The 19,617-nt window shown below is 41.2% G+C and overlaps 1 protein-coding gene across 4 annotated transcripts in view; it reads right to left on the minus strand.

Annotated features, from left to right (window-relative positions):
• The window catches only part of LOC116841716 (fat-like cadherin-related tumor suppressor homolog), a 483,336-nt gene that overhangs the window by 215,795 nt on the left and 247,924 nt on the right, over nucleotides 1-19,617 (minus strand). For 3 of the 4 annotated variants that reach the window (XM_032810015.1, XM_032810024.1, XM_032810041.1), the window contains exons 2-3: nucleotides 17,308-18,291; nucleotides 11,136-13,849 (exon numbers count right to left, since the gene is read on the minus strand). In XM_032810015.1, the coding sequence (XP_032665906.1) occupies nucleotides 11,136-13,849; nucleotides 17,308-18,155 (3,562 nt within the window). In that variant the 5' untranslated portion in view covers nucleotides 18,156-18,291. Of the gene's footprint in view, nucleotides 1-7,892; nucleotides 13,850-17,307; nucleotides 18,292-19,617 lie in introns of those variants that run through there. The other variant, XM_032810032.1, reaches the window with a different exon arrangement.

Here is a 19,617-nt window from a genome sequence, read left to right on the forward strand (position 1 = left end):
AGAGAGAGAGAGAGAGAGAGAGAGAGAGAGAGAGAGAGAGAGAATATCGAAATGTCGATATATCGTGGATCAATGTCGATAATTCATGTTGATAATATTTTTTTCTTCGATATATCATTATATCGATATCAATTTCAATAAAACTGATTATGATTTATCCCGATTTCATTAACGTCGATTAAGTTTTTATTTGAGTCTTGACTCTTTTTAGGCAAAGATTTAAGGGAACGCTGAAGCTGAAAATGCTTTACCAACAGAATACTGATATTTTTCTGTAAGATTTACGTCGTATTGGTTGTACAGATTTACGTCATATTGGTTGTACAGAAATGCTTTTACAGAATAAAAATACGCGCAAAAATAAATAGCAGCATTGCTCAATATGTCACGAAAACGAAACAAAAATTTTAATGTAAAATCTCAAGTTGTCAGTTAGAGTGTAATATTTGCCTAATCCGAAAGTTCCGTAGTTTGTACATACCAAAAGTATGAATGCCCCAAACAGAACAATTTTAAAGAACATTGCTGTACTTTCGCATCTGAATTCAGAAGCTTAAGAATATCCGAAAAGTTTCCGAGAGATTTCTACACGTGCGTGATTATGTTTTCTGCTAAATATGGTAAAACAAAATAACACATTTACATAAGTTCTGTATGTATAAGAAATACGAGAAAGATAGCGTGATTGTGTTAGTAATGATCGTCTCTGCGTTATCGATATTTTTCGAGTCCGTCATCGACTCCACATCTCCTTAAGATTAAGATTAAGGTTTAATCATGGCACTGATAAAATTGGATAGGACTTTCGCACATGAATTGACGTAATTATTAGACGTAAATTTCGAGTAAAGAATCAATCAGGATATCACTTTAAGATTTATGTATTTTAAAAGAAGATATAACTGACGGTAAATCTAATTGTAAGCAGAAGTAATTAGTATTGTGGACTGGTTGAAAACTCAGTCTGAACTCTAAGGTTTGTTTGTGTTGCTCGCATTTTTCGCACTTAGAACGTATTTAGACGCTGGAAAAAGCACGAGCGAAGAGAAAAGTGTGAAAAGTGTAAGCAACATGAGCAAACTAACAGAAATTGTATAAACTGGGGAATTTTGCCGCATTAAATCCAACATAAATATCAATAGTTTTAGAAATTATCGACATTATAATAATATAATGTCGATAATCGGTAATTTCGAAAATATCAATTATCGAAATTACCGATATTGATATTTCTGGTCGACAATAATATTGTCATATTTATTGTTATATAGATATTTCAACGCGTCGCAGCTCTAGTTGTAATTCTGATACACTGAGAGAAAAATCTTAAAATCAACAAATATTTCCTTGGTGGGTGCCATTAACATATTTACTTAAATCTACATTCTCTTTACTTAAATCAAATATTGTTTACTTGACTTAAATAAACAATATTTGATTTAAGTAAAGAGAATGTAGACTTAAGTAAATATGTTAATAGCACCCAAGGAAATATTTGTTGATTTCAAGATAATTTTTCTCTCCGTGTATCTTGCATAAAAATGCCACGTGACATGCTCGTGTGCGATCCATCCGTTACTTGGGATAGAGTCGAATGGATATCCGGTGAGTGACGAGGGACGTGGCGCGACAATCTTTCGATTTGCAAACAACACGCGTCGCCTGGCGTTCTCGCTCGCGCGATAACCGCTTTCTCGCGCGACACGCGGAACATCGACTCACGCGGGCGAAAGATATCACGTGCCCTCCATAGATCGCAAGTATCCGCCGGGAAATTATTCGCGACTTAAACGGGCGCCGTCACACAGCTATCGCCGCTATTACCGCCACCGACGCCGTCACTGCCATTATCACCGCGCCGCAACTCCCATCGGGTACCGGCGACGGGTTACCGTCCGTGCTTCTGACATCGAGGCAATACACCGGCGACTTATGAATATTTACGCTGGCTGAATATGCATACTACTGACAATGTATTATTTTTGCTCAACGGGAGATCAATATACCCGCCGTGTGGCACACATATACGCGCGAGAGCAGAGCATTGCACGTAGGCAACCTGAATTTCTTGGGAAGGAAACTCGCTTATTACGAGTGAACACTAGCAGTATGTGCACGAAATCCTAAGCGATCACGAAAATCCGCTGCCACTCGGAATCGCAAGAGTGAATAAGCCATTAGTCATAAGCCACAAGCAAATTGACCAATCACAGTCGATTATTTTCTAAAATAATCGACTGTGGTTGGACTAATATAATATTGTAGAAGGCCCATAATCGATTGAAACATAATATAGAATCAGAGTTCACGCACGGAAAGAAATAATTTGCTACATATGGATAGTTAAATATAATTCGCTGTGTTAGCTATTTTCTTTGCTACAGGAACCTATTTTCTTGTTATGATAACAAGAACATCTGCTCCTACAACAAGAAAAGTGGCTAACATAGCAAATTTGCTATAGATGGACAACTAATTTACTGCTTTAGCTACTTTTTTTGGTGTAGAAGCAGATTTTCTTGTTATCATAGCAATCACTCACTATCATAGTATTACTAGCTCACTAGCAGCAATCACTATCATAGTTATCACTCAAGAATAGCGCACGGAAAAAAAAGATCTGCTACATGTGGACAACTAAACATAATTTGCTGCATTGGCCACTTTTTCTTTGTTGCAGGCGCCAATTTCCTTGCTATGATAACAAGAAAATCTGCTCCTGCACCAAAAAAATAGCTAAAGCAGTAAATTATGTTTAATTATCCATCATCTGTAGCAAATTTGCTACGTTAGCCACTTTTCTTGTTGTAAGAACAGACGTTCTTGTTATCATAGCAAGAAAGGTTCCTGTAGCAAAGAAAATAGCTAATACAACGAATTATATTTAACTGTCCATATGTAGCAAATTATTTCTTTCCGTGCGTGAACTCTGATTCTATATTCTGTTTCAATCGATTATGAGCCTTCTACAATATTATATTATATATTAGTCCAACCACAGTCGATTATTTTGGAAAATATTCGACTGTGATTGGTCAATTTGCTTGTGGCTTATGACTAATGGCTTATTGTAGAAGTAAATATCTTCGGAGTACGCTGGGGATAACGATGGGGTACGCCAAATTGGATAAATACTCCGATTGGATAGTATTCCAATTAACGATTCTATGTTTGGCATATTATCAAGATCACTGGGCTGAGTAACATGCAAGTTTCAATCGTCGATCATTGATTATTAAAAGTTATTGACAAGAGAAGTTGCACACAAATAAGACATAGTTTCCCACCGTGTACATTTAAGACGCATACATGTGGCTAAGATGGACAGTATATTTGTATCTAAATAAGACCATCTGATCATTCAGCGTGGAGAATTCACTCTCAATGAAAAGTCAACTGAATCATTAATGATTCATGAAAGAATCATTCATTATGAATGAAAAATCAATCAAACTCGAGTGACTCGTTAGTCATTTTACTTCTCGAGCGAAATTTCACCTTAGAAAATTGAGAGTGTAGAAAAAGAACGCGTGCGCGCATAAGACTGTTAGTGAAATTCCAAGGTTTCAAACGCGAATAGCGAATTTCGTTGATGAGGAAACAGTGACGAAAGCTCGCTCTTCGTGCAAGATTCGACGAGAAAAAAAAATTCAATCCAGCGGGACAAATTGGGTTGAAAAGTTCATCGCTGACACGTCAAGAGCTGAAGTTTAAAAAGTCGCGACACGCACAAACCGCGGCTCTGTCCATTGAATCTTCGTTAGAATGCAGCACTAATTCAGCGAGGAATGTATCATTGACTGACGGTTGGCGCGGCAGAAGCCAGAACAGCAGCAGCCGTGTATCCATACATCAAGTCTACGGACGCATGCGCGTGTGTGCAAACGCATGCATGCGCATATATAAAACTATTTACGACAACGTGCGGCGTATGTACGATACGCGTTCTGTTCCAGTGAACGATGAAAACTCGTCGAACGTGACTGAGGCAATGGCGATGAGCGCTATACATTTTTTTCCCCCAACTCCCGCGCGGAATGCGCGTGTGACTGTGGATGCGGACGAACGGACCGTTGCGATTTACAGCGTCGCGTTATCGAGGAGTGATTTCATCGTGCCGCGAATACTGACACTCGCGTGTCGCGATGGAAAAGCCCGATCTCTCCCTCCGCCGCCGATCTAATGAAGCACGCGTCGAGCGCGTTAGACAATTTTCAGGCGTATCATTAGCCGGAGGATCGGGAGACCGACGGTCGCGCGAGAGAGCGCGAGTTCCCGCGAGTCTCGTAAATTAGCAACCGACCTATTCCGTCTCTCGAGGCCTCTCCGGCCCGCCCGGCGCATTCATCAAGAAACGATCATCGGTGCATTATGGCCGCGCGCGCCGTGACCGACGTGGCCCCGTACACAGGAATTAGCCATTAAGCGGAATGACGTGCGATTTCTCGAGACGTTTCCGCGGTGAAAGGGGACTGCCGGAGAAATTTAATGCGCCTCGCGCACTCGAGAAAAAAAAACGAGGGTCCTGCGGCACCGTAATTCAATTAGGCTCGCCGCATCGAAATTTAATGGGCCGCGACGCTGCAACTTCGCTTTGGATCGGTGCCATGCTACGGGCCTGCGTCCGGTGCAGAAAGGGCACGGCGCGCCCTTTTGTGCGCGAAGGACCAACTGGGATATCCGGGGAGAGAGAGGAGAAAAGGGATCCTTGCGAGTACACCAGGACAAAACCCAAGTCGAAATATCTGCATCAATCCTGCAAATTCCGTCGAATGTGAAGGATCAATCTCGAGATGTAACGTTACATAGGCTATTGTTTTATCTGGATGCTGCGAACGCTCCCTATAGTTTCCATATCGAAGTTTGAAAAGAATAATAAGTCTGTAAAATGTACTATAAGAATTTATAGAAAATTGAAGATAAGTGAAGATAAGGAATTATTTAACATTTTACAATCTTAACTAACTTTTTGTGCCACAGCAGAATAATTGCGTCCCACTTATCTTCTCCTCATTTCCAATAATTTTAACTAACTTATCGGACCAGACATACTATTAATAAATAGTCGTGTAACAAATGGTGAATAAGATGACTCACTTTATCATTTCATATGTCTTATTTCACTATTTATTATACGTATTTATTGATTATCAAAGGAAAGGGATACTTTTCGGATTTTACGAGTGTGTTCAAGCAATTTTAAATGCTCTTTTGTCTATATCTTTATTCAGAAATAGCGTGCAACTCTCATCAGCATGTCATTCTTCATTTCTGATGTCACAAATCCGACATAAACAGCGAGGTACAAGGAGCCTTAACAGATTTCAGAATCAAACAAGCAGGGATTTCAAAGCTATCTTTGATATATTTACAAATCTTGCTTGCTTAATTCTGTAACTTGTTACAAAATAGCAGAAATAATCGGTTTTGCCAATTTATCCCGACTTAGCCAATTCGTCCCGTTCTCCTCTATGCGTCCATAGTACTCAACACGTTAAATGATTAATGTGAGTGAACTGAACAATAAACTTTCTATTTTTTTATTTTACTTCTTCTTCTATCAGAGTTGGAAAATCGATAGATTTGAGAATATTCTCATCCATAAATGGAGAAAAGAATTATATGAGCAAAAGATAACAATGCGTAAATATAAATATAATCTTAATTATCTTGAGTACAATAACAAGGCTAAACAAAAGTAAGAAGAACAAACATTATTGGAAAGACTAATTTCAGTACTTGTGAGACAGGTTAATATCCGTAGTTATAAATTATTCACGGTGTTTGATTGAGAATGTAATTACAAATTCGTATTCATGGGTCATTATTCAACTGTACGAATCAATACCGTATGAAATAAGTATGCATATAGGTTAGTGCAGTATGAGTATAATTTGGTATTTATGAAGCTATAATTATTTGTCAAATAATGACGAATTATAAATGCCGACCTACATTTCAACTCGAACACGTCTTTATTCTCGGTAAGCTCGTCAAATGCCCGATTAAGTTCGAGCGATTAAACTCGAAAATTTGTGAATGATAAATGATGAGTACGTCAATCTGAGCACAAAGATCCCTGGCGAACAACTACGTAAAATTTCGAGATATTAAAACAGGAAGATTGGCAAGCAGAGTGGCGACGTTGTGGAGTGAGTTCTGTTAACGCGAGATCTCATCAAAACTGGCTGAATGGCGGTTGTTTGCAAAATGTCAGGTGTCCTCGTGCTCATGTTGACGTGCTCTATCTTCACACGCATGGTTTTGTATGTTTTGCGTCAGACACTCTGTACAACGTACCATGGTGTCCTGCGTCCCGGTCCGAAATTCTGGCCCTCGTTGCTCCAAGTTAGCGGATATTTATTCACACACCGCACTGACACTCGCGTAAATAATAATAATACAATTTGCGATCGGAGCAGCACGTGACAATCAACTGGATGTCAACGGAAGTCCAATTATGCGAACCAAATAAGAATTATGACTAACGTACTGATATACGTGCTCGGCGACATGTATGTCAGCTTAAAGTACAACGTAACACTCGGTCAACGGCACACGAAAGTATCAAAACAATCAGCAAAAAGTCACCGCGCGTCAATCACCAAGCATGGTCGCCCGATAATGAATGACACGTACATTCGGCATCCGAAGGATCACTATAATCAACGCTCTTATACGATTCGCTCGGAGAAACGCGCGTTAACTAACGCAATGCTGACGGAAGCCCGATGGAATATTTCAATAGACGACGAAATGTTTTAATCATACACACACGCACACCCGATGGGAATTGTAAACAACGTACCGATACGTGTACTCCTCGTTGCGATATGCACGTTGTTAGTCGACTCGAAACGTCACCGACGGGCAAGTATGCGATGCGCGAAAGTACCAAAACAATCAGCAAAAGTCACCTCCTGCCAATCATCGTCTTCCGCCAATCAATGACAGCATATTCGGTGGCTGAGAAATCATAACAGAATGAAGGCTTTGAAAATATTCAGGATATTCTGGGTGTTCAACTGATCAAATTGTCAGGACGTTGTATGTATCATACGTATTGAATGCTCGTAGCAGTAACGACCGTCGTCGGTTAACGTGCGATCATTAATTATCGCTGCTTCCGATAGACTTGCACTTTCATGTGAGTCGATCGAGCGTCTAGCTACGATGACGACCAGGAGCTGGATTCAAAAGGAAATATAGAGCGCATGACAGATCGCCAATCGGCTGAGACTTGTAATTTTTACTTCTTCATCTCTTTTAAATCCTCAAATTCTATTGAAGTTCCCAAAGTCAATAGAGAGAATAATAATAAGGAAATTATGAAAGAAGAAAATTTGCCGTGTAGTCATAAGGGCTCCCGCACACAAACGTTCGTAACCGTAGACGTAAGACGTAAACTTAAGCTAAGAAGAACTAATTAGGATATTGCTTTATTTTTGCGTACTCTAGAAAAGGAGAAAGGTAGAAAAAGATAGAACTGACAGTAAAACCGACTGTTATACAGAAGTAACTAGAAGTCAACCGGTTGAAATTCTGGTTCAAAGTTCTAGCTATCGTTATTTCTATCTTCTTCTAAAGTGCGCAAAGATAAAGCAATATGCTGATTGGTTCTTCAATTGAAGTTTACGTCTTACATTTACGGTTATGGAAATTTGTGTGTTGGAGCCCTAAAAAATTCGATAGACGATAACGTAAGGAATCGGTGATCACAATGATCCGCGTAGAATAGGAATGACAACATAAACTTAGACTCAAGACTTGGAAGAATTCGGAATACATGGTATCCTGTAACTCACAGAGGAGCTGCGATCGCACGTTAACCGACGACGGTCGTTACTGCTACGAGCTTTCGAAACGTATGATACATACAATGTCCTGACAATTTGATCAGTTGAACACCCAGAATATCCTGAATATTTTCAAAGCCTTCATTCTGTTATGATTTCTCATTTATTGGCGGAAGACGATGATTAGCAGGAGGTGTACAGGTAGATTAGGTCAAACTAAACAAAAAATTCCTCTATCATTTTGCAAACAACCACATAAAATTTTTGGAACAACCATGTAAAATTTTGAGTTATTAATCAAAAACGATTCGTGAATCATCACGCGCCATACGATAGACGAGACGTGATGGCGATTTCTGCCGCTATATGCTTGTACATTATATCAAACAAAAAGTCCTCTACCTATTTAGACTATAATCATTTCATTTACTCACTTATTCGTTCATCTTTATTAGATTATTTAATATTTGCCTATCACACAGACATGTTTTGTCTGCAGACAACGGAATTACATAATTGATATATTATCTATCAAAATTAAGCATTCAGAACGATTATAAATACGCAAGTAGATTATTAAAATAATCTAACATTTGCAGACTATCATTAGAAATTCAATGAGGCGAATTATATTTCTCTCTATATTTTTGTCCCTTATTCGGTTGAGGTTATTTCGATATGCGAGGACCATAAACGATAACTGACGAATCCGTTGGGAAATCGCCAAGGCCGCCACGGATGGGGCAATAAAAATAAAAAGATACTGAGAAAAGAGAATTATGAATTCAAATCCTGCTTTCGAACGGCATTGGCAACGGCTACGAAGTATATCTTGTATTTTGAATATATCTCTGAAGAAAGAGATTGTAGCTTTCGCTTTGCCTTCTGATAAACTCTTTGTATGTCCTCATTTCGAAAATTAAAGAATTAACTGAACAAGAAGTTGCCTTTTTCGACATATTAAATAATTCTCGCTTAAATGAAGTTTTTTCCATCAACAAAATAGCAACAAAATGGCAATAAAATGACGATTAATAACTACTTCTAATATCAAAGAACAATAATTTATATGTATCTCGAGATTCCCCATTAGTTCCTCAAATTCGACGGAAAATTTGCAAGGTTAATGTAGCAATAAAATTCTGACTTGGAAAGTCACAAAGGTCTTTGTGCGAGCGAATATTGTCTCTGCAAAGGATTCAATCTCGATAAATTAAATCAATCGCAGAAAATCATATTAAAGGTTTTAAAGTAAAATTGAGTGAGAATTGCTGAGATCAAACTAAAGATGCATTGTCAGCCAATTTATTCGACGCGGAGAAACTCCTTTATCGATTTCCTTCGATTTCACGTTGCAAAATGTTTAGCTACTAAACTCGTTACAGCGAGTGGATTGATATGAGGTCGAATATGTACTCGTCACGCGGAATTCCTCTTTCGCTGGTTATTGAACGGAATATTGGGAAATTTTCGTAAGGTCGTGATATCCGTTTCGTTCGCTTTCTCAAAGGAAGCGCAACACACACTTGCGCGCGAGTACACGTGCACACACACACACACATACTTCGTGATATTTGATTGAAAATTCTTGGATTCAATATGAACGCAACGATTTATGTAGAGCGTATAGGCATAAAAGTTATTGCTCAGAAATGCCGCCAATATTGATAAACGAGTTCAACGGTGAATTTTCTGAAAGTTGCAAACCGTGCATTTTCTCAAATTTGTGATCAAGTATCTCCTTTCCTTTCGACATTTCGTTTCTATGAAAGTTCATGAAGTTCAAGAGCGATCGATAAAGAATTATTTCAGGTTTCTATAGAATATTCTAATTGTGTACTTCTATAGAATATTCTAATTGTGTTAGACCAATTGCTTTATTGTATGTTAGGCAACCAAGTCCATCTCGTTACTTCCGCAACTCTTCTCGGAACTTTTTTCCAGCTACGCTTACAAGAACTGTCAGAAATCGATGGTGGGTTCTTGGAAGTAACACATTAGCATTTGCATGCGTGATTTTTATTACCACTCATTGGAGAAAGAAATTCACTGGTATATATACTAAGAACTAGGGTTGCTAACTTGTGTAAAAGATATGAAAAATATATACAAAACTTATGTGAATGCCTGTACAAGTAGGATGTAGTCACGTCAAATTAATTGAATTTTAAATTATATATTGTCAAAATTTTGGTGTTCTCTCTCTGTCAGAAAGAGAAGTGTAGTGCTTCTTGCCTGTTTCTTGCAAAATCTCTATTTCAAAAACAAGCTTGACATGTGAAACGTTAACGAGTATGAGATAATTGTTAAAAATAATATAAATATGCATCCAGCGATTATCTGGTGAGCCTTCATTTTGCGTGTGATTTTTTTTCAACGGCTATTATTGCGAGTCGGCGAGAAATAAACCTGTTGACTTGTATTCAGTAATTTAATTACAAATTATTCTTTTAGTTATTGACACAACATAGCAAATATATTTTATTATCAAGACAAAAAGTTATATACGACGATTCTTTTGTCAATATATTCATGTGTATATTAACTGTGTATATCATAATATGTCTTTGGTATTAATATCAGCTGAATAAATGTCGTCATATCATTTGATCTACTTTAGTGATTAAAGACATAATTTTTCATGCTGATTGTATGTTTATTTGTATGTTATAATTTTAAGCTAGGTATCCAATAAAGCGTTATTATTATTATACTAATGTTTACGAAATTTTCTCTTTTGGTAAGATAAAATGACGAGCATTTGCCAAATATATCCAATACGTTTGTCACTTAAAAATTCTAGACGAGATACAACTGTGTATATCATAATATGTCTTTGGTATTAATATCATCTGAATAAATGTCGTCATATCATTTGATTTACTTTAGTGATTAAATACATAATTTTTTATGCTGATTGTATGTTTATTTGTATGTTATAATTTTAAGCTAGGTATCCAATAAAGCATTATTATTATTATACTAATGTTCACGAAATTTTCTCTTTTGGTAAGATAAAATGACGAGCATTTGCCAAATATATCCAATACGTTTGTCGCTTAAAAATTCTAGACGAGATACACTTTTTCAGTAGCTTTTTGAACCTTCTTTTGCATTATCTTATTGAGACTGAGTTTCTTGTACCTTCTCTTGAGGTTCGTGATAAATGAATGTAATGTGATTCCTGTATCTGATATTACGAGTGAAGCTATGTATACTTTTTTCTGTTTCGTTCTTCTTACCAAAAGAAAATTTCTTAATTTTTTGCTCGTATTATTATTATTAATATCTCACAATGTGTCAAGTACACACACGCGCAATGAAAAATGTATCACTCACCTTCATTGTCGATGGTGAAGATGCCGACGCCGTCACCTCCCCGGATGCTGTATCCAATCCTGGAGTCTCCGCCAGGCGGATCCGCGTCCTTGGCGCGAACCGTGGTGACGAGGGTGCCGACCGGCTGATTCTCGAAGACACTCGCGGACACGACAAAGTCGTCGAAGACCGGCGCGTGTAGATTTTCATTCACATCGACCATCTCGATTATAACCATCGTCTCGGAAGACAGAGACGGCTCACCGCGATCGCGCGCGACTATCGTCAACGTGTGCACCTGCCGTTCCTCAAAGTCCAAGCTCTGAGTGGTCTTCACCGTGCCGGACACTTTGTCGACCTTGAAGAAGCCCTCGCTCTCCATGGCGTCCGAAAGGAAGTACTCGATGTCGCCGCCGGCGCCTTCGTCCGGGTCCGTGGCGTCCACCACCGCCACGACGGTCCACACTGGCACGTCCTCGCGGATCTTGACGTTGTAGCTCGACAACGCAAAGGTGGGCGCGTTGTCGTTCACGTCGTCCACCGTCACTCTGACCAACGCGTCGGAGTACAAGGGCGGGTTGTCGGTGCCTTTGCCGCCGTTGTCTCGCGCGCGAATCCTCAGCTCGTATATCTCCTGCCGCTCCCTGTCGAGCTTGCCGAACACGCTGAGCACACCGGTCACGGGATCCACCCGGAAGTCATTGGTCTCCGTGACGAGGGAGTAGGTGACGCGCGCGTTATCACCGAGATCGGCGTCGGTGGCGTTGGCGCGCCACACGTTGGTGCCGTTCAGAGCGGTCTCGGAGACTCGGAAGCTCGCCAAGGACTTCTCGAACTTGGGCGCGTTGTCGTTGACGTCGAGAATGGTGACGGGTAGCATCTTCGAGGCGGACTTTTGCGGCTTGCCCAAGTCGTACACGCTTATGTTGAGGTAATACTCGCTCTCCCTCTCGCGGTCCAAGTAACCGATCACCTTGAGATCGCCGGTGTCCGGGTCGATGCCGAATACGGAGTCGCGGTCGCCGCTGGATATACAGAAGACGAGCTTCCCGTTGTAATCCAGGTCGCGATCGCGAGCGCGTATTCGCACGAGAGTCGTGCCGAGTTTCATCGACTCGTTCACCCTAATCTCATCCGGGAAGTCGATGAACTCCGGCGTATGCACGTTCTCGCCGTAGCGACTGGGTATCAGCGTGTACTCGTCGTCCCGCGATGGCATGTTGTTCCTCTCGGCCGAGGCAATCGCGTCGGTCAGCCTGCGCGCAACGCCGGTTTCGTGGCACTCGAAAGCGCCGGCTTCGTCCGTCAACAGTCTCCCTTGCGAGCCGAGATTCCGTTTGGCATTCACGAGATGCATGTGCACGGGATTAACGTCGGCGAAGTGCGTGCCGTCGGTGGCGGTAATGTTGACGACTCTCTCGGTGACTTTGACGTCCGTGAGATCGCAGGCGACCGAGAGCACGCCGCTGGCCGAGTCGAGGGCGAAGCAACCGTCGGAATTGCCGGAGACTATGCGGTAGCTGATGATATTGCCGGCGTCGAAGTCGATCGCGGACACGGTGATAATCTCGGAGCCGATCGGCAAGTAGCGCGGCACGTGGCCCGTGCAATCGATCCGCTCGAACTGCGGTCGATTATCGTTCACGTCGCGTATCCGCACTCGCAATTGCATCTCCGCCTGACGTCGGTAGGGCAGGCCCCAGTCACTGGCGCGCACGTGCAGCAGGTACTCCCGCTTCATGCTCTCGTAATCGAGCACCTGCTTGGTCTTGACGATTCCGGAGAAGTGGTCGATCTCAAACGGCACCTTCTTGATGTTGTCGATGCTGTAGGATATGTAGGCGTTCTCGCCGGAGTCGCGGTCCTTGGCGATAACGCGCACGACGGACGTGCCAGCTGGCTCATTCTCGTCTATCCACACTTCCTTCTCCGGCTGCTCGAAGGTCGGATCGTTGTCGTTCGTATCGACCACGTTGATCTTCACCTTGGCCGAGGACTGTTTTCTGGTGCCGGCGTTACCCTGGTCGATCGCCGACACCGTGAGCGTGTAGAACGCCTTTTTCTCTGCGTCCAAGTTCACCGCCGTGTACAGCATGCCGGTCTCGGCGTTCACGTAAAACTCGCCACCCTCGTTGCCGCCCACTATCTCGAGGAACACTAACGCGTTCTTGCCCTCGTCCGCGTCCGTTACCTTGAGCCTGATTACCGGTGTGTTGATGGGTGCCGTCTCCGGCACTTTCACCTCGTAGATCTCGCGACTGAAGACCGGCGCGTTGTCGTTAAGATCGGCCAAGTGCACCGGCACGAATTTGTAGCTGTATCGTTGCGGCACCCCGCGGTCTGTGGCGCGCAGAGTGAGATTGTAACCCTGCAACGCGGTCTCCCGATCCAGCAGGTGCAGCACCTCGATGTTGTATTCGCCGGATCGCGACCCGCCTACCGGACGCACCCTGAAGTGCCCGGCCGGATCGCCGCCCACAATGTCGAGACTCGCGATTTGACCATGCGGGCCCTCGTCACGGTCGATCACTCGCACGATCGCGTAGATGTCGGCGTTCGAGTGCTCCACAATGTTGGGCAGGTGGTGCACGTAGATCTCGGGCGCGTACAGGTTCACTTGGCGCACTCTGATCGTGACCTTGGCAGTGCTCGCGCTGCTGGCACCCACGCTGCGAAACAGGGTGCCGCGATCCTTCGCCAGGACTACCAGTTCGTGTATCGCTCGCTCCGCATACCTAACACAAAGTGACAGACTGGGTTCGCTGATGTTGTGATAGTTTCGTAATATTAGTGTATTCAAGGGGGAAAAAAGTTTGTTTATTCCTTCTGTAGTAAGCTTTACATAGGAACAAGAACATATATACAGAAATTCACGATCGCGTGACGCCATACATGGCAAATATTTATGACGTGTGAAAGCATGTCACGAACAAGAAGCGGAAAGTAAATAAATAACATAAAAGATAGCATTACAGGAAGAGTATTGTGTGACGAAGTCGCGTATTCCAAACAAGCAGTTCTATACGAGTTCGGAATGATCGAATAAGCAGTAGGAGAGATTGGGGACATGTCCGCAACTTTTCAAAATTTCAATGATCAAATTTTTATTAATTAATTCTTGCGACTGATTGTATAAAATGATAGAGACAATCTTGCTTTTTTTATATTTTTACTAAGTATAATTTTGTAAATCGTACATTTTCCTCTAACAACCGAAATATAAATATATGTAGCATCATTGCGGAGCTGTTCAAGCAATTCAAGACAAGTTAACCACCTATTAAAATAAACAGTATATTTGACAATTATTAACATATCCATTGTGTGTGTATGTAAAAAATTCATCTAAAAACTGAACACAAAATTCCTCTACCAAAATTCTTTTGTCAAATTCTGCTATAAAAAAAGTCCTCTACCATTTTGCAAATAATCACATAGATTTGTAGTTATTAATTAAAGAAATATGATGCAATATCACGCACAATCGTGTACTAGTTTTCTTTAATTAATAATACAAAATTTTATGTAATTGTTTGCAAGATAGTAAAGGAAGTTTGATGAGTTCTACCTGCACACAACGGATGTGTCATGAATTGTCAGACAACCTGTTCATACAACTTAAGAAACGCTTCGTTTAAAATTATTTTGTAACAAATATGGTTTATATTGTTTAGATTCTGAAAGAAATATAGGATATAGAGATTTTGGCCTTCTTTTATATATATTAATATAATCTTTTAAGTTTATAATATCGATCTATCATTTTTGGTATTATGCCCAAGTATGACTAGTATTCATAGTTTAGTCTTATATATAGTTTTAAGTTCATCTTGATGGTCCATAGCTAGTGAATCGATTGATGCAGTTTTCGAAGATGAACTTAAAACGATCTTAAATATAAGATCTGACTATGAATATCGCCATATATCATAACTGTTTCAGCGATTTGACGTGTGTGATATCTCATGTAGCACGTGATATTAATCTACCTTTAGTTATAGATGTAACTAACCTATTCATTTCTTCGATTCCAATCATTTAATGAATAAAAAGTATTCATATTACACAAAATGGTGTATCATACAACTGCATAAAACTTTATTTTAACTAATAACACATTACTAATCTATCTTTAGTTATAGATATAACTAACTTACTCATTTCTTCGATTCCAATCATTTAATGAATAAAAAGTAGTTATATTATATAAAATGGTATATCACACAACTGCATAGTACTTTATTTTAACTAATAACACGTCACTAAATAAACACACGTTTATTCATTCACGATGGAGAATGTTAACACGAAATTTTAGGACACACGAAAATTTCCTTAGCTACTATGAAATCAAAATTTTCTTCTTTTTAATTTAGCAATATTTTTTCCAACTTTAATGAAACTCAAGGAAACGTACTCGCGTGTTTTAAATAGAACATTTTGAAATTTCGTTTCCACTATTTCTTTCACGACAAATACAATACGACAAACAAAGCGTTTTGCGAATCTACTCCTATTGCGAATATATCCCGGCCTCTCTTATACAGAGTGCCTGACGTAAAATGTACAAAATTACTTGTGAAAGTAGAACACGTCAACTTGAACAAGAAGATCCTTGGCATTTTGCAAATAACCACGTGGAATTTCGAAATATTGAAAGAAGAAGGTTAGCGAATCAGAGTACGATATTGTCGGACGGGTTCTCTAAGCACAAGATCTCATCGAAAATGGCTGAAACGCGATTGTTTCTTAGCATAGATGGATATTGGCTGACAGCTGAAGGCAAAGTAAGGATGCGAGCGGCGCAGAGGCAATTGTTTTTCGTGCGCGTATCGCGTAGTATCGCTAAGAAACAGTTTCAGTCATTTTTTATGAGATCTCACGCAAACAGAGCTTGTCCCACAATATCGCGCGTTCTCTGGTTCACCAGTCTTGCCTTTAGAATATTGTAAGATATAATAGTAAGTATTATTGCGGTCAAGACTGTGTCAAATGACAATAAGTGAGTAAAGTATCTATAAGCAGCAGTTCAGAGTAGATAATAAATATGTTAGCTGTTTGATTGAACCGTAGGAGTTCCCAATTAACCTTCCTGAACTCACCTTCGCTCATAGACCAACGAAACATAAAAAAACCGATGGTTTCTTCGAAACCGAAATTTTCTGAGATAATTTTCAAAGACATTATGAAAAATAAAGACTTATTTTCTTTACTATTTATTCTGTTTTTTTTATTAAAAGATATCCTAAACTATAACAAGAAATCGAAGAGCTTGTAAAAAACGAACTTTTAACATTATATTTTAATAATATAAAAATCGGTCTCACAAACCGTAGGTGAGTCTATATGTTAAAAAAGGTAAGGAACCGTATGAAGTCTATTTCTTTCACGTTTTTACCCAAGTGATACCGTGTTGTGGCTACGTGATCGAAGAAATTTGGCTTTCTCTTACTTTAAATATTTTATTCGGTTTCACGTCAGATTTTCCAGTTATAGATTACACGAATAATGCTATTTGCGTGACTGATTTTTTGTTTATCAAGAGTATTAAATGAGTCGCGACGGAATAACAGTCAAAGACGAAAGCTAGATGGTTTAAAAGCGAAGAAAGCGAGAAGATTGAATGCAACAGTTTAAATATGATGCTAATACAAAAGTGCGTTTGATATTGAGAATAAAAATTTCCGACGATGATCGAACCGCATATCGAAATGCACATATAACGCGCACGTATAACCTTCCAAACAAAGACTCGGACGCCGAATTGTTATTGTGCACAGAACAAAATACTTTGAAGTGTTTGTCTAGTTGAATTAACTAATATAAGTTTATTCGAGCAGCTTTTTACAATTTGCGCTCACATCTAATCTTAAGCTCAGATCTAAAGCTCAAATCTCTTTGTCCTCATTTATTCGTCGTATTTATCCTATCTTTAATGTTTCTACAGCCGACTATCCATCTTTTGTTCCTTTGTTTAATAACTCTATGTATAACTCACTAAGGCAACATCTCGCGTAAACACAAGCCGAACATCGATTATACTTGAAATGATCAAACATCGCGTGCAATATCTCGAAATTTCGCATGGATCTTTGTAAAATAGGGGTCCTCGTTAACTCAGGTTAACGTGCTCCATCTTCACAATTTGTGTTGTATGTCTTACGTCAGACACATAGTGGTTTGTCGCGTTTACCTGAGTGGTCTCGTGAGCGTTATTACGCCGCTGACCGGATGAACGGCGAATTGATCGGTCTCCTCGGCGAAGCTATAGTAAATCTCGCCGTTTCTGCCGAGATCGGCGTCCTCGGCGATTACCCTGAGTATACTGCGATGCAAAGGCGTGTCCTCCGTCACGGTGGTCTCGTACTCGGTCGGATAGAACAGCGGATTGAGATCGTTCGTATCGAGGATCGTCACCACCACCGTGGCGTCCGCCTCGAGCGTGATCGCCCTGTTCCTACCGTCGCGTCTGCTCGTAGTCGCGCGCACCTCGAGCACGTACCGGTCTTTACGCTCGCGATTCAGCACGTCGACGTTACTGGTACGAGTCCGAATGAGGAGGAAGCAAAAATCGCCGACCGTGCGCTCCTCCGCCTTGAAGAACTTGTCGCGGTCACCACTCACTATACGGAACTTGATGTCAACGTCACTGTCGGCGGACGCGAGTTTTATGCCCATCCTCCCTTCGGGCACGACGTACGTCTTGCCGATGGAATTCTCGGGAATGGAGACATTGTACAGGGGTTGAGTGAAACGAAACTCGCGCTCCGACGGAGAACCCGTATCACCCTCGAACGAGGTCGACGAGGTCGTCGCGGTGCTGATCGACGGGACCGACGACTTCATCGACCCGGCACTACCTCCTCCTCCTCCTCCTCCGCCGCTGCCGCCGCCGCCGTTTCCTTCTCCTCCACCGCCAAGCGGCGGCAGAAAAGTTGTCGGCGTGGAAGTGTCGGAAGACGGGGAGCCGGCCGTGGCCGTGAACAGCCACAGCCACAACCATGGCCAGGCGTGCAGCACGCGCTGCTTCATCCTATGCATGGTGGTGTCGCTAGCTCATCGTCGGTGCTTTTCCACAAGCTCTTCCGGCCGGCTGGCTCTCCTCCCTGGCAGAGCGCGGCCACCAGAGCGAGGTTTGGAGAAGACTTCCGGCCCCGTTTCGCGTTTCGCCGATCACCTGAAACAGCAAACGACGCCAAAGTTAGAAACGGTGCTGCGAATTAGTTGGTCGACGAGGAAGAGAGAAGAGAGGGAGAGCTAGCGCGTAGGCTAACGCGCGAATGCCGAACACCGAAATCCGAGGTTATCCTCGACGACAGCTACCGGCTTCCAGCCGATCGAGCGCGAAGACGGGACGGTTTAGCCGAGGGAGTTAGGGCCGGCAACGGCAGGGAACGGGGACAAGGGCGGGACTCCTTCCCGGTTGTGCATCATTGATCGATGGATAGTACGAAGCGGTGGAATAGATCACTGGAGTGTGAGACATTGGGGAATGTGCGGGAAGCGAATACTGTTCAGTCCCCCGGGCCGATTATTTATTGACGAGACTCTTAACTTTGCTCAATTGTCCATTTCGCGGAATTCCATTGAACGTAAAAGGCACAATCGAACATAATTATGTATTCGTTACGTGGCTTCCATGAAATGCGATTGCCATGGAAGTGTGTCATAGAATATTCACATATCGATGCCCGTACTAAAATTCTATCGACATTACGGCACGCTCGATCGAGGCCGCTTCTAATCAAATATTCAAACCGTATTATTCCCCACATAGTGAAGTTGTTAATAATTTCTTTCTCTTTTTATGACTTTATGACTATAAAGAACATCTTTTACAGTTTTAACCGTTTGTGCGGTTCTTCCGTAACCTTTGCGGGAAATGAAGATGACACGAAACATCGAATATAAATGATTATTCGAATATAAGCAATATATGAGATTGATACGTAAGAATATCGAAGATTTCTAGACAAAATTAAAACGCATTTAATTTTTTTATTAAAAACAATTTTAATCAATAATATATGCGCCATCCTGTTTTTGCTATTTTTCATAATTTCCCTCTCGTCAAATTCTTGTGCTTTTCCGTCGAAGACCCGTTTCGAGCGGTTTTTCACATATTCTAAAGAAGCGAAATTTATACAGTCGCGGGAGTTTTCTGTAATGAGCAAAACAGACGATAATCCGAGTGGGCAATGTCGGATGAATATGGTAGGTGAGGCAACACATCCCAGCTGAATTCTAACAATATCCACGAAAGTAAAAAAACATAATGGAACCGGAAAAACTCATTACTGCCTTGCATTTTGAAGTTGACAAAGACAGATGTACTTCTTTAAAAACATTATCACTTGTATCACAAAATATTTAAGTATTGCTTTAAAATATTCTATCAAAGCATATACATAGATAGCCAACTATATGGAACTATCTTCGTGGTATCAACACGCGAGTGCTAAACTAAACAAAAACCCACACCTCCGAGAGCTTCGGAAGTTGT

Source organism: Odontomachus brunneus, unplaced genomic scaffold, assembly GCF_010583005.1.
Source record: "Odontomachus brunneus isolate Ranch 3 - 2012 unplaced genomic scaffold, Obru_v1 Obru_scaffold_002, whole genome shotgun sequence".
Lineage (NCBI taxonomy): Eukaryota > Metazoa > Arthropoda > Insecta > Hymenoptera > Formicidae > Odontomachus > Odontomachus brunneus.